The following is a 16,217-nucleotide window of genomic DNA, read 5'->3' as shown; positions in this document are numbered from 1 at the left end:
AACTGGTCTTGTTACTTTGTAAAGCTGTAAAATCCTTCCTGAGCTTAAAACACTGGTCTTTGTTGCTTTATAAACAATGAAAGAAATTAGAATACCCGCTGATCTCTGCTGAGATTTTCTTGGAAAAGCTAGTAGGATCCAAACTATCCTTTAGAAACTTCTTTAATAAAATGGTCCTTTCCCCATCTCACTTCCTATAATTCATCACCTGAGAGAGATGTTGTTCAGAAGGAAAGCCCAGCCCATACACTGTGTTGGCCCTGCTGTCTGCCCATTGGCCAAACTTCTGTGAGGTCTTTGTGAAGGTCATGTTGGGGGTGATGGTGCTATTGATGATGGCCTACAAGGAAGACAAACACCAAGACTTTTAGAGTCAGATTAGAAAAGGAATAATTTCCACAACCTAGCAATTGCATAACTAGTTTTTGAAAAATGACAGGAAGCATGGGTGCAGGATGCAGTGACACCCAGGCAGGCGGCAACAAATTAAACATATGTTCCAGCTTGTTGGTTATCCAGTCTGGACAGCTCTCACACACCACCCTTACAATTTAATTTTTGAAGAGATGCTCGCACAATTATGAACACTGTGCAAATATTTTTAAATGTTCTTCATTGGCTCTAAATCAAGGCCGTTGGAAAATTGGAATAAGCATACTTTGGAATTTTTGCATGATCAAATCAAACTGCTTCATTAATTTAAAAAATATATATTTCTGGGACAGCCAACTCAGTATGATCATAAGGTCATGGGAGACATGGGTAGAAATTCCCATTCGGCAATGAAGGTCACTAGGTTGACATAAAGAGTATGTGTCTTAAGTTCCTTAAAGGAGGAGAGACTATAATTACAAATGAAGGCGAATATACTGTCCCAGGATATACTGCAGAATCCAATCTAGGTTGGTTAGCGGAACCAGAGGTTTTGTGTCTTCTGAGCTTTCAGACTCGTGCTGGAGCCCATCTTCAGGGAACTTCTCTCTAGCAGAGTGTGTGTCCTGTTCTGTGTGTGGTATTTATAGTGGCTGTTGTACGTGGCTTCTGAAAGCTTGGGAGGCAAAACCTCTGGTCCCACCGACTGATCCAGATTGGATCCTGCTGAATAAAATTATCACAATTATTTCTCAGTACTAGTATCACTAATACTAGTGTCCACATGGGAGAAGCTGCTTGGCCCTTAGGTCTCACCTTGGTGCCTCCCACACTGATGATCCGATAGACATTGCGAGTAGCATCATAGAAATAGGACACTGTCAAGGCATGTTTACTGGCAGGAATCCAGTTCCTCTTGGTGGCAGGATCAATCTGAAAGATGTGGGCTCTGGTGCTAAAAATTGGTTGCTCCCTGCAGAAGTGAAGAAAATAGAGCATAAGGACCCCCAACTGTAGCAGGGAAGAATTAGGCAACCCCTATCACTGAAGGATGTGTTTCTCTAAGTTCATACACACACAAACACATTCTAGGTCAAGGGGTTATGTGAAGTCGCTGGGTAGGGACAAAATTAGAATTTAAGAGGATGATCTCAGACAACAATTAACAAATGATGCCTTAAACTGTTCTTCTTACATATAATTGTGCAGAAGGGGGGAGTCTGTGGTAGCTGGTTACATATTCACTGTGATCAGAAAAGAAGTATTTTGATACATTTAAGGATGATGTTGGTGTGTATGTGTGTGTGAGCCTCTGGCCTACCTAGAAATATAGAAATATACTCTCACAAATGCACATACATTAATAATGAAAACCAAGTTTTTCTCATTTTTCAAGACTAGAAACAATATTCTCTCTACTCTGACCCAGATCGAAGTACAGATGAATTCAGCTTTCTCACTGCTTTCTGTCTCAACCCTCTAATCAAAAAGGGAATTTATACAACATCTTTAAACTGTTAATTTGAATATTCACGCATAGATTCTGTCTCTCTCTTCCTCACGCACACTCAAGCATACAAACACACATTATGGGAAGATGAAGATAAGACATTACCTAATTGTTGACATTGGTTAAGACTGATTAAGGCAGCTGGTTTGGCAATAGAGGTAGTTAAAAGATCAGGTCATCTACCATTAGGTTAGTACAGTTGCTGGGCTAATATCCCACTTGAGTTAGGGTCTGGAACCAATTCATTTCCTACCAATGAAAATGTACACTGTTAATTGACACTGTACAATGCAGGAAAGGAGAAATAAAAGGGAGGCATGACAGAGATAAAATTAGTTCTAAATTAGGACCAGCTAAAGCTTTTTAAAAATGTTAATCAGAAATCATTGGCTTCTAAAGGAAGGGCGAGGGAGAAATCCATGCAGCTTCCAAACGTTAGGTTATGACAGCTTATTAACCATTCCAAAATTTGTGTCGGAAGGGTAACTGGGCATTTTCTCATACTTATACTTAGATAAAAATGGCAACATCGGAAATCTATGGGGAGCTGTTAGAATTTTCAAAAATCCACAAACCATTTAATTATATGTTTCCATATCAGCATGGTTTACAAAAACAAAGGTAAATGTCCGTTTGGTCACAACGGGTGAGATATAGCAATACCTATACAGCTTTTTATTAACTGTAGGCTTACATGCAGCCAATGAGATTTACTGAGCATACAAAAGGGTGACAGGGCAAAAATTATTGGAATTAACCTTTTCTTCAACACTGTAGCATGCTGAACAGGATGATCTTAGACACATGAAGTGTAAATTTCAGTAACAACATTTAGAAAACATTTGCTTTTATAATCTGCACAACACAACCATCCTCAGATGCCGTTGGCTTTGGTTTCCTGGTGGAACATCAATTGGGAACCTGCCTTGGTGCCCAAAAGCTTCTCTGCAAGGTTCTTTCTTTATGAGGATAAATAGCTAAATATTTGAAAGACATCAGATATATGAAAGCTGTAGAATTTTATAAGCAATAATGTAGGGTAGTATATTTTTATTATAATGATGTAACCTGGATTTTACAACTTACGCTACAGGGCACATTTCATCCACATGGTTATGTTGTCACTAAGATTCCTTTTGAATCTTCCATGTCTCAATGCATTGCAGAATGCAAGTTTTCCAGTCAAACAGTGCATGCAGATAATTTGGAAGTCTATCTATGATTGCTTTGATTTCTGCAGTACGTTATGCACATGCGTACATTAGTTATGCTACCTGACTAAAAGCTGCTGCCCAAGTTATATTATCTCAATCAATCAGAATAGAGCTGGAAGGGATCTTGGAGGTCTTCTAGTCCAAACCCCTGCTGAAGCAGGAGACCCTACACCAGGGGTGTCAAACTCACGTCACGGCGGCATCACGTGACATTTCGTGACTTTCCCCCCCCTTCACTAAACTGGGCGTGGGCGTGGCCAGCACGTGATACATCCGGCCCGCGGGCCATGAGTTTGACACCCCTGCCCTATACCGTTTCAGACAGGTGGCTGTCCAGCCGCTTCTTCAAAACCTCCAGTGATGAAAGACCCACAACTCCTGGAGGCAACTTGTTCCACTGGTTAATTGTCCTCCCTATTAGGAAGTTTCTCCTTAATTCCAGGTTGCTTCTCTCCTTGATTAGTTTCCATCCATTGTTTTTTGTCTTGCCTTCTGATGCTTTGGAAAATAAGTTGGTCCCCTCTACTTTGTGGCAGCCCCTCAAATACTGGAATAATACTACTATCATGTCAGCCTTAGTCTTTCACTTCTCGCTCAGCAATCAAAACATGAGAAACTTTTAGAAACATTAGAAAATTTCAGGCATTTCATAATTATTTAGAAATAAACATTTCTAATAATTAGAAAATTAGAAACATTTAGAAAATTTCAGCAATCAAAACATTAGAAACTCTTCTGTTTAATAGACAATTAAGCAGAAAATGATTGGGTGATTCAAGGTTTCAAACGAATAAAAAGAACAGAATGGATAGGAAGGCAGGAGAGGGGATATTTTTCAGTCTTTAGAAGAAAATTGGAGCTTGGACAGTTTAGTTTCCCCAAAGCCTGCACTCTACAGCCAGGCTCACACATGTGGACATTTCAAAGCAGCTGCTGCTATTTCTAATCTTGAGACCAATTTTACACCCAGTACTGTAGCTTACATGCCAGCTGCATATGGTTGCCCAGAGGACAAAGGGGAGAACTTCATCCACAGCTTGAGAAGATTTCAGAGTTGTAACATGTTTCACACCACCACAGCCTCAATCCAGAGAAAGAAGTATTTATAATGAGATGGGGGTCATCCTCTGCAAGCCAGTGCAGAGAAGGATCACCCTTCCTGGGTATTTTGAACATCAGCTTATTACAGTGTGCTCACCTGCTCACTGAATAAGGAGGAAAAGCTGGATGTGAGGAGCACAATAAAGCAGAAAAAGAAATAGAAGGAAACCAATTCTAAGGAAGGAAGTGACCCAAGAAAAGGGAAGCTACGATGGAAGCACGTGTTGACAAAAACCAAAACTACCAAACTAGGCAAAGTTCTGGTGTTTGCTGATGAAGAAAAACGGATGTAAGGATGAAAGGATCTGACTTTCTGGACATCTGTCTAGTTAATCCTTGTCTCCACCATGAGTGAATCAGAGGGCAAGTGCATAAATATAGCAAGAAAAGGAGAACTGGAGGCTGCTTCGCAACATGGAAGTAAAGTCAAATGAAAAGAGGCAGGTAGAGTGGAAAGCTGAATGCTGATCCAGCATCTTCTTACGTCTTTTTAAAGGCTCTGAAAATGCATTTTCACGGGAAGATCCTAAGTCTATGTGAAATATCCAAATATCGGGGCAGTCTAAGCCTTAGCACTAAATACCAAGAAAAGGAAACATGGACAAAACTGTTAGCTTTTTGCCTTCTTTGGGGGCTTTCTAAAGGCATCTGCCCGACAGGTTTTGGAAAGAGAACACAAAGGGGAGGAAATGCAGGTAGTCCTCGACTTACGATCACAATTGAGCCCAACATTTCTGTTGCTAAGCGAGACAGTTTTGTTAAGTGAATTTTCCCCCGTTTTACGACTTTTCTTGCCACAGTTGTTAAGTGAATCACTGTAGTTGTTAACTTAATAACATGGCCGTTAAATTAATTTGAATTTCCCATTGACTTTGCAACTTTCAGAAAGTTGCAAAAGCTGATCACATGACCCTGGGACATCGCAACCTTCATAAATATGAGTCAGTTGCCAAGCGTCTGAATTTGGTCACATGACCATGGAGATCCTGCAACAATTGTAAGGATGAAAACAAAGAAGCATTACTTTTTTCAGTGGCACGGTAACTTCGAACAGTCACTAAATGAACTATTGTAAGTCAAGGACTACCTGTACAATTTAGTCTCATCCAACAAAGCTCTTTTTCTGAACAACGGTGTTAAGAGTGTTAAGAGTATGCTGGTGAACTAGATACACCTCTGTTTTCCTCCAACTAATCTTATATGGATGCATTTGTATTTCAGTTACATGCAGGATTTCTCCAACGGTTAAGATTCTCTGCAAAATAAAGCAGCACTAGCATAAAAACAAAAGGAAAAATTGCCAGTAATTGTGATTAATGCAAAATATCTAACAAGTAAACTTAAATGTTTTTTATTTTTTTAAAAAAAGAAGAAATCTTTCCCCGACAACAGACACCAGGATAGTCAGCCTAAGAAGGCATTCCACAAGCTAAATGGAATCAATTCATTCAGCACTGAGCCATGCCATCTCACACTAACCAGTTATTATAGAAGATAGCTGACTCCATCAAACCCAAGCTGGCTGCTATCCAGAGGTCATCCTATTTGGCCAGTGTATTGGAAAACAGGATGCAGGACTAGACATGTCTGGTTTGAATTTAAAGGCAATTGTCATTCTTTGCTGCCTCTGATGGCTGCAATGCCTGTGGTGCCACTTCTCTCTGTTCATACAAAACGCTTTCAAAATCTCACATACTGTTATGTATTTTTGTGAAACCTTTTGGAAGGACTTTTGGCTGTTCACAGAGCTACTTTCTTCCTGTATTTCTCTCAAATATAAATTGTAAACCATGGCAATAACTTTTGGGAAAGGAGCTGAACCAATTGTCTAGGAATAGGAATAGGGACAGAACAGAACAGAATAACAGAGCTGGAAGGGACCTTGGAGGTCTTCTAATCTAACCCCCTGCTCAGGCAGGAAACCCAATACTATTTCAGGCAAATGGTTGTCCAACCTCTTCTTTAAAAAGGTATGTGTGTGTGTGTATGTGTGCTTTGGGGTCAAGTCAGCCACCCTTTTCTTTCCTTCCTTTTCCCTGTTTTCAGTAGAGAACCTTGACTGTGGTATACACATCAGTAGATAGCAATAACACTTAGACTTATATACCGCTTTATAGCGCTTTACAGCCCTCTCAAAGTGGTTTACAGAGTCAGCATATTGCCTCCAACAATTTGGGTCCTCATTTTACCCACTTCGGAAGGATGGAAGGCTGAGTCAAACCTTGAGCCTGGTGGGATTCGATCTGTCAAATTGCAAGGAGAGTAGCTTGGAGTACTGCACTCTAACCACTGCGCCACCAAGCCTCTCTAAGATGCAGACAATACCAGGTTTCACTGAACCACTTGTACCTACAGAGAGATTAGGCAAGACCGCATGGAAAGAAAATAATTTCTACAGAGAAAATAACCTATTCCATAGGACGGGGATTCCCAACTCCTGGTCCATGGACTGGCACTGGGCCAAGGCATGCCAGAAACCGGGCCGCACAAACAAGTGAAGCCACATCCATGGGATGCTGGCAGAACATGAAACCATGCCCCCCCTCCAGTCTCTGGAAAAACCTCTCTCCATGGAACCAGTCCCTAGTGTCCAAAAGGTTGGGGGCCGCTGCCATAGGAAATATCCTTTATCTCTTGCTGTCCTGCCCACATTTGTCCTGTTATTTTAAAACAGAATTTAGTAATGAACAAAAAAGGAAACACGAAAGTTATTCATCCCTAAACAACGCACAAAACGGTTCCAATTCTTGTGTCTTACTTGCTTTATTTTAGAGGTGTACAATCTGAGACTTGGTCTAAGGGTCAAAGCACCAGACTAGAAATCAGGAAACTGGGAGCACTAACCCCACCTTAGGTATAAAAGTTGCCTGGGTGACTTTGGGATAATCACCAGATGATGATGAATTCTAGGCCTCCCTTTAGGCATGAAAGCTGGGTGATCTTAGGCCAATCACTCTCTCTCTCTAAGCCAGGGGTGTCCAACCTTGGCAACTTTAAGACTTGTGGACTTCAACTCCCAGAATTCCTCAGCCAGCTTTGCTGGCTGAGGAATTCTGGGAGTTGAAGTCCACAATCTTAAAGTTGCCAAGGTTGGACACCCTGCTCTAAGCCCAAACCACCTCACAGGATTGTTGTTGGGGAGAAAACAGGAGGAGGAAGGAGTATGATGTAAGTTCGCTTCCTTGAGTTATTTGTAAAAAATAACTAAATAAAATAAAATTCGTGATTCCTGAAAATCTTGGATGTGGCTATAAGTTGCTATATATTATGATACGGCACCTGTGCTTTGGTAAGCTGTTCAGATTTTTAAAAACTGAACTGGCATAAAAACGCTTATAATAAATGAATAAATAAATCAGCAAACCTGACAGGGGGGAAATAATTCAACATAGAAGTGGAAAGTAATCATATTCAGTGTAAGTTTAGTTAAAATTTAAATGCTATACAGATTTTAGTTCCACCCATTTTTTTAAAAAAATCTGTTCATTTAACATTTTCCCCTTTTCTGACTGTGCTTTATGACCCAGAAAATGTGTGTAGAACCATCTTATTTTTATATCTTGCCTGTTTTTCTCCTTTATTGTATCTTCTGTTTCTTTCAATTAGCATCAGCAAACATATGAATCCTATTGTTCAAACAAGGAACACTTTGCATGTTTAGTTTAATATTAAAGGGACTGTGTAATATTATTGATCTTAATATGCCTTGAAGCAGATAGCTAAGCATACATTCCAAACTGATAGCATATATAGATGGGCTGGAATACATTTCCTCCCATTCTACAGAAACGCACAATTGCTAGAGATGATGGAGCTATAGCTTCATAAACCTGGGGTGTAATAGGTTGGAAAAAAGCTGGCATCTCTATTGGAATTCAGAGTGAAATACACAGCTCTTTGTTCATGCTTAGTTTTCACTATCTAAAAGATACTGAAAAAAATATGAGCCAACAGAAATATGTAGCCTCAGGCTTAGCTTAACCTTGTTCCAAGGACAAGATACATAATCCCCCAAACCAGCTCCTAGGAGGTTTAATTCTCTCAGAAAAGAAAAATACAATAATATTGAGCTGATTTAACAACTAATAATTTGTGACTTTCATGAACACAAATATTTTATTTTATTGATCCGATTCCATTCTGGAACTCCAAAACAATTTTTGGCAGCATAAAACATAAAGGAAAATGAGATAGGAATATAATCAGGTAAATAAAAAATATAAAGGAAATAATCAAGATAGGAAATCAAGGCAAAATAGATGCAAAATATGTCAAGAATATTTAACTAAAGATTCCCTCCACCCCACCCAAGGCCTGGAAGAACAATCAAGGTTTTCCAGAATGTCATCAGGGTTATGTTAATCTAAGCAGTACAACAACCACGTTTTGCCTTAAATCAAGATCAGTAATGCTACCTCACAATGGGGAGATTCTACTTTACTGGCTGTATTAATAGCTATCAACAGATTGTTCCTCATCTGTGGATATATCTAATCTCCCCTAAATTAGTGGCCATACTATGTTGTGTGAGTGAGTTTTAAAAGTTAAAACTTGTGTTTTCTGCAAAAAACAACACTGTTTTTTATCTCCTCTCTTTTCTTTTAAATACAACTGTATAAATCCAACTTTGGAGAGTTGAGTAAGGATTTTTTTTTATATAATATTTTTTCCCTGCAAAAGCAAAACAAGATCCTTGAATAATTCTAATCTCTGATTTCAAATCTCTTACCACCAATGTTCTGTGTAACCCTGCAGCATTACTGGCCAAATGTTTATGGAGATTCTCAGTTATCCAGGTCATAGTTGTCCCAAAGATGCTTTTCAAAAAGTAACTGGACTTGGTTTTTGTTTTCCTTGAAAATATTTTGCTTTTCATCCAAGATTCTTCAGTTCTTGAATTGAAACTTGACGTGAAGAAGTTTCTTGGATGAGAAGTGAAACATTTTTAAGGAAAGAAAAAAAAAACCCAAGAAAGTCCAGTTGCCTTTTGACAAGCACCTTTGGGATTACTGGCTAAGAAGCACCGGTTAATCAAATGCACACCTTCCTTGCCACATGCAAAGGAGTATGAAGAGAGATTAGTAATTCTGACTTATTAGTAGTACTAACTATCCTATGCACCTAATAGCTATATGCATTTTATAAGCAGTAGGTTGATACACAGGAGAGGGGCTAGGAATAAAAATGTTACAGTTCAAAACCAATAATTTAAAAGATTTTGTTCCTGTTATTCTTGTCTATCTGTTGCTTCCTCCTTTCTTGCAGTTGCCCGTTTGCAATAAACATTCCTCTAACAATCTTTATTCTTGTTAACCCCCATGTTTTTCTTTCAAGTTCTATGGGCAGGCAGTCTGTGCATCTGGTTCATTGAATTGCTGCTTATGAATAGAATAAAATAGAATATTGGACACACAAGGAATTTGTCTTGGTGCAAATGCTTTCAGTGTACATAAAAGAAAAGATACATTCGTCAAGAGTCAAGAATCATAAGGTACAACACTTAATAATAGTCATAGAGTACAATAAGCAATCAAATCATACTAGGAAACAATCAATATAAATCGTAAGGATACAAGCAACAAAGTTACAGTCATGCAGTCACAAGTGGGAGGGGATGAGTGATAAGGAGTGATGATAAGATTAATAGTAGTAGTAGTGCAGACTTTGTAAATAGTTGGACAGTGTTGAGGGAATTATTTGTTTAGCAGAGTGATGGCATTTTTGTGTCTAGTTATTCTGGTGTGCAGTGCTCTATAACGTTGTTTTGAGGGTAGGAGTTGAAATAGTTTATGTACGGGAAGTGAGGGGTCTGTAAATATTTTCAACCCTCTTTTTGACTCGTGCAGTTTACAGGTCCTCAAATGAAGGCAGGTTGGTAGTAATTGTTTTTTCTGCAGTCCTCATTACTCTCTGAAGTCTGTATCTCTGTCTTGTTGGGTTTCAGAACCAAACCAGACAGTTATAGAGGTGCAGATGATGGACTCAATAATTCCTCTGTAGAACTGAATCTGCAGCTCCTCGGGCAGTTTGAGCTTTCTGAGTTGGTGCAGAAAGAACATTCTTTGTTGTGCGTTTTTGATGTTAGGTGTCCATTTTATGTCTTCCATGCCTGCTCCGACCCTCTTCCCTTTCTGCTTACGGAGTGCGGAAATATATTTTATCCCAGCCTTGGCAAAGGGTGCTTTTTCGAATGCCACTGCTGTCTTGTGCAGGCCATTTGAAAGACATATGCTTCTTGACTTGATCTAAATTTCAAACCAGAATATACAATTGCTATCCATAAGGGATGGCAGGAAAGTGGCCCATTAGTTTGGATAAACCTAGTATTATTGCTGATAGCTGTAGATATTGAAGGAGGAAGTTTATAAGACATAATCAATCAATATTTGAGAAACTCAAAAGACATTGAAGTTTTTCGCCAGGGAGCACTTTACAACTGCTATTATCCCAAGGTGCTTTTTCAAAAGGCAACTGGACTTTGCTTTTTCCTTGAAAATATTTTGCTTCTTAGATGAGAAGTGAAACATCATCAAGGAAAAAACGAAGTTCAGTTGCCTTTTCAAAAAGCATCATTGGGACAATCATGACCTGGGTGACTGAGACTCCATAGACAACTGCTACTATCATTGGATACTTTGATTGCTAAAAGGAAAATAGGACAGAAATCTTACAAACACTGAGCCGGCATGGTGTAGTTAATTAGCATTGAGACAGAATTGGGAACACCGAGTTCAAGGTCACTCTCAAACATGGACTCACTGGGTGACTTGGATCAGTCTTTATGTATCATCCAACTGATCTGACAGGGCTACTGTAGAGGAAAATAGGAGGAGAAAAACCTATTTACAACTCCTTGACCTCCTGAAGAAATACAGAATATGAAATTAATGCACACTCCAACCAAATTTTTATCTAAGAAACCTCTTTTGGACCAAATCGTTGGTTTAATACCAACATTTCCTACAGTGACCAAAAGACAAAAGGATAATCGTCCCCTAATTATTCTCTAGCAATTGGTTATTCAAGTTTCTCTGTATACAGATAATTAGTCTGAACAAAGAGCCTGACCAGTAACCTTATTCTCCAAGAACACTGGTGAGTAAATTCTGCTGGTCTGTAAGCTCCACAAGCCATGGCTGGCATGTTTCAATGTCACATTGTCAAATCCCAAAGCAGCAGGTTGGCGTTCATAATCTCTTGGAATCAATCAAACTTTAGAGGCTATGTTTGGAAGGAAGTGGGGCAATCATATGGAATGTGAACATTAGGGAATGAAAATTGAAGAATGATGTATATAGGCAGAAAGGAACTAGCTAGCTGGGAGTAGATCTAGGACAAGGAGATAGGCTGGTGGAGGCCACTCTAGAACAATCCTGGCTTTAGTGGGCATGCAGGGAGGGTAATAAATGGATGATTTCAGCATTTGTGGTATTCCTCCCTCTGGCAGAGGTTTGTTGCAAGGATGTAGGAAATGAGCAGGTTAAGCCTGAGGGCAGGATCAAATGCATCATCAGTTTGGAGTCAATGCGTCCTATGAGACCCAAGTCCAACCGCCAGTGAATTCCATTGACCCTTATCTAGCACCAATTTGGCTTGAACATTAGTAGATCAGATTCTTGGGTACAGATTGCATGTAATAAACTTGTAGTTCTTTGAACTCAGCTCCTGTTCCTGGTTACCTGCACCTGATAAGGAGCTTTTTACGTGAGTTAAGCTCAAAGTTATTTAGCTGCTGTTTTTTTCTTTTCCCACAAGATGTTTCTAAAATCTAGAAGAAATTAGTTTTCTTCTAATTATCTAATCCAACAGACCACTTAGGAAAATTGGTATCAGTCAAATATTTCAAGGACTCTGACAGTTCTAGACCAGTACCTTACCTTTGCAGATGGTCCTTGACTTACAACCGGTCATTTAACCACCGTTCAAAATTACAACAGTCTCAGAAAGGATGCTTTGTGATCTGTAAAGCACTTCTGGTCTTCATAAAATGCTGCACCCTCCCACAGTCACATTACTGCATTTTGAGTATTTGGCATGTAGCTCGCATTTATGACTGGTTGCAACATCCTGCAGTCACATGACAAATTGCTATCCATTTTGCTGGTTTCCAGCAAAAAACACCCATTTGGGAAAATAGATTCACTTAACGACTTATTTCTTAAATTCCAGTCCAATTGTGGTTGTTAAGTTAAGGACTGCTTGTATTAGCTTGGGGTTAGTTAGACTAGATCAATTAAGGTGTTTTTCACTTCTATTTTTTATTCTACAAGAAAATCTTTTGGTGACATCAGTATTTTAAAAAACCAATAGTCTGACAATTCCAAAACATCTACACCAAGGCATATGGCAAAATTCTTTCTAAATTGCAATAACCATAACTCCACAGAATAAATCACTGGGAGAATTCTTTACTAAGGCTACCAAATCAGAGAGCTTCAAATAAAAGTTTTCATTGAAGCTACTTATTGAAGTGACTTAATGAATGAAATGATATATCAAAGCCCACAGGGAACAGGCCTTGAACTTTAGAATAAACACTTCACATTCTACCTGTAAGGGATTGGAGAAAATAGCAAGCTAAATTAAGCGATCAATAAGACTAGATTCTCAAATACTGTAGCGAAGAGTAAAACTAACAATGTAAAACCTACAGTTATTCCCTCTGAAAATAGAAATATATTCTCCATTTCTTCTAAAAGAATTATTTTAAAAGAAAAGAATTTTAAAAACTAAAACCACCCTGTATGTTTGATGACGTACATACCCAAATCATTGCAGCTGGATTCATACATGCTAAGCTTTGATTAGTTTCAATCTTGCTTTGCTTTTTTGGTGCCCTATTACTTATTATTGACAGCATTTTCTATCACTCCAATCAAATTATACAGAAGCAATCTCAAAAGCAACCTCTCAATATACAGTAATCAAGAAAAATGAGTAACCATACAATCCAAAAGCTATAGTCAGATGGCCAGCCACTATTTAGAGGCAGTTCTCAACTTACTACCACAATTAAGTCCAAAATTTCTGTTGCTATCTGAGACATTTGTTGTGAGTTTTGCACCACTTTATGACCTTTCTTGCCACAGTTGTCAAGTGAATTACTGCAGTTGTTAAAGTAGTAACATGGTTGTTAAATAAACCTGGCTTCCCCTTTGACTTTGCTTGTCAGAAGGCTGCAAAAGGGGGGCCACATGACCCCAGGGACACTGAAGCCGTCATAAATTTGAGTCTGTTGCCAAGTGTCTGAATTTTGATCACAGGACCATAAGTGTGAAAAATGGTCATGTCACTTTTTTCAGTCCCGTTGTCACTTCAAGCGGTCACTAAACGAATTGTTGTAAGTTGAGGACTACCTGCTTTATACCAAGCATAAAACAATCAAAAGCACAAATAAAAATAATAGTTTTTATTTTTTTTCAAGGAAGCCAAGACATTTGAACACAATATTCCATTTGTGTTCCAGAACTAAGTAAAGGATATTTTCATAAGCAGAAATGATTCAATTTTGACTAATATTTCCTGAAAAATGCAAGTGGCTGTCCCAATCATATCCTGTTTGTGGGCTTCTAACCAGCATCTGGTTTGTTTCTTTGAAAATAGAAGTGGATAGTTTATCAAGGTTTTTACCCTTTGCAACCTAACAGAACATGGGGCAGAGATCACTGTATGTAAATGGTGACTAAGGATTAGGTTAGAGTCTATCTGCCAATCATCAGCAATGCACTTCAAAGCCAGAACAGAATGACATTTACTATATTTGGTGTGACGGAAAAAGCCTATAAAATGAAGTTTAAAAATGAGCCAGATTTGGTAGGGACCCACAGAGCAAAATATATATATCAGAAAATAAATCTCCGATGGGAGAGGCAGTTGGTCACCAATCATAAAACTTGTCGAGTCCTCCAGCCCACCCTCCTCCCAGTCATGTGACCTCCAGTAGAACTTTTAAAGAGCTAGAAAGGCTTGGGAAGCCATGTTCTACATGCCTTCCTCTAACTTGTTATATGTTCTTACGGCATGTGTGACCATTTTACTTCCTCACAGTTATTGATCAGATGCTAAGTTAGACAGTGAGGAATTCTTGGTGCTCTGAGCTTGGTTGTTTTCCTGCAGACGTTTCATTACCAAAACTAGATAACATCATCTGTGATCCCAAAAGTGCTTTTTTCAACAGACAACTGGACTTTGTTTTTCTTTGAAGACATTTCGCTTCTTATCCAAAGAAGCTTATTCAGCTCTGACTCTCACTCTCTCTCTCTCTCTCTCTCTATATATATATCTATATATATCTATATATATCTATATATATCTATATATATCTATATATCTATATATCTATATCTATATCTATCTATCTATCTATCTATCTATCTATCTATCTATCTATCTATCTATCTATCTATATAGCCTTCAGCTTTGTTGGGTATTTTCCCACGTCATAAGTAGTGGTGCTTTTAAAGTTGTAGCAACGTTTCAGCAGAATCTCATCTGCCATCATCAGGCTTCTGGATATCTATCTCTATCTCTATCTATCTATCTATATCTATATCTATATCTATATCTATATCTATATCTATATCTATATCTATATCATCTATATCTATATCTATATCTATATCTATATCTATATCTATATCTATATCTATCTATCTATCTATCTATCTATCTATCTATCTATCTATCTATATATATATATATATATATATATATAAATCCTTCCATTCCCCACCATCCAGTCAGAGCTGAAGAAGCTTCTTGGATAAGAAGTGAAACGTTTTCAAAGAAAAACCAAGAAGTCCAGTTGTCTCTTGAAAAAGCACCTTTGGGACAACCATGACCTGGATGACTGAGAATCTCTATAGACATCAAAATGAGGTTACCTAGTTTGCATAACAAAACGTTCGCAAGAAAACAACCAAGTTCAGAAAGCACTAAGGAGTCCTTATTTCAACCCTGAACTACAAATATTCTCCTTTATAAGTTAGTGTCCTGTGGTCTGATGGTAAATTAGCCCTCATACCTTTTTTGCTCTTCTGCTTTTTACTTACTGTGAGCCTAATTTTAAATTGAAAGGATGCTCTTGGCAATGCAGGTTTAGAGCAGAACATAAAACTGCAGTTTATGGACATAACAGATAAGCAACCCTGCTGGATCAAGACAGCAATCCGTTTTATTTAGAGGTGAACAACTCTTTGGCATGCATGAACATTAGGTGAAGGCCAAGGATATAAAATGCACAATGCTACACTACACCTGTGGTTAGGATTAGATGTTTTGGAGACAATTTGCAACCTATGCATTTTCAGTGTGTCACGTTTTTATGTTTCCTGCCTAGAAACAGTGAGAAATGACCATCAGCGGGAAGACCCCTAAGAGCACAAAAGCCATAAATCAGAATGTCCCTAAGAGCGCAAAAAAGCCTGTACAAATAGTCCTCAACTTACGACCACAATTGAGCCCAAATGTATGTTACTAAGAGAGAAATTTAAGTTTTACCCCATTTGATGACTTTTCTTGCCACATTTGTTAAGTGAATCACTGCAGTTCTTAAATTAGTAACACAGTTGTTATGTGAATCTAGTTTCCACATTGACTTTGCTTGTCAGAAGGTTGCAAAAGGGGATCACATGACTCCAGGACACAGCAACTGTCATAAATGTGATTCAGTTGTCAAGCATTAATGGATGGAAACTAATCAAGGAGAGAAGCAACCTAGAATTAAGAAGAATTTTCCTGACAGTTAGAACAATTAATCAGTGGAACAACTTGCCTCCAGAAGTTCTGAATGCTCCAACACTATAACTGGATAACTATTTGTCTGAAATGATATAGGGTTTCCTGCCTAAGCAGGGGGTTGGACTATAAGACCTCCAAAGTCCCTTCCAACTCTGTTATTCTATTCTATCAGAATGTAAATGGGGATGCTTGTAATGGTCATAAGTTACTTTTTTCAGTGCCATTGTAACTTTGAATGGTCACTAAATGAACTGTTGTAAGTCGAAGACTATCTATATGTG

General features: G+C 38.5%; 1 protein-coding gene across 6 annotated transcripts in view; it reads right to left on the bottom strand.

The window, feature by feature from the left end:
- HOMER3 (homer scaffold protein 3) overlaps positions 1–16,217 on the bottom strand; it is a 48,832-nt gene that overhangs the window by 28,053 nt on the left and 4,562 nt on the right. For 3 of the 6 annotated variants that reach the window (XM_087951695.1, XM_087951701.1, XM_087951716.1), the window contains exons 3-6: positions 5,677–5,784; positions 1,988–2,131; positions 1,189–1,345; positions 209–340 (exon numbers count right to left, since the gene is read on the bottom strand). In XM_087951695.1, coding sequence (XP_087807821.1) covers positions 209–340; positions 1,189–1,345; positions 1,988–2,001 — 303 coding nt within the window. In that variant the 5' untranslated portion in view covers positions 2,002–2,131; positions 5,677–5,784. The remainder of the gene's footprint in view (positions 1–208; positions 341–1,188; positions 1,346–1,987; positions 2,132–5,676; positions 5,785–16,217) is intronic. The other 3 variants (XM_026683154.2, XM_087951712.1, XM_087951692.1) reach the window with 2 other exon arrangements.

The sequence above is a fragment of the Notechis scutatus genome, chromosome 1 (assembly GCF_049901735.1).
Source record: "Notechis scutatus isolate UNSWTSFEM ecotype Mainland chromosome 1, rNotScu1.2, whole genome shotgun sequence".
In the NCBI taxonomy this organism is placed as follows: Eukaryota; Metazoa; Chordata; class Lepidosauria; order Squamata; family Elapidae; genus Notechis; species Notechis scutatus.
This window is presented reverse-complemented; position numbering and strand designations above follow the sequence as displayed.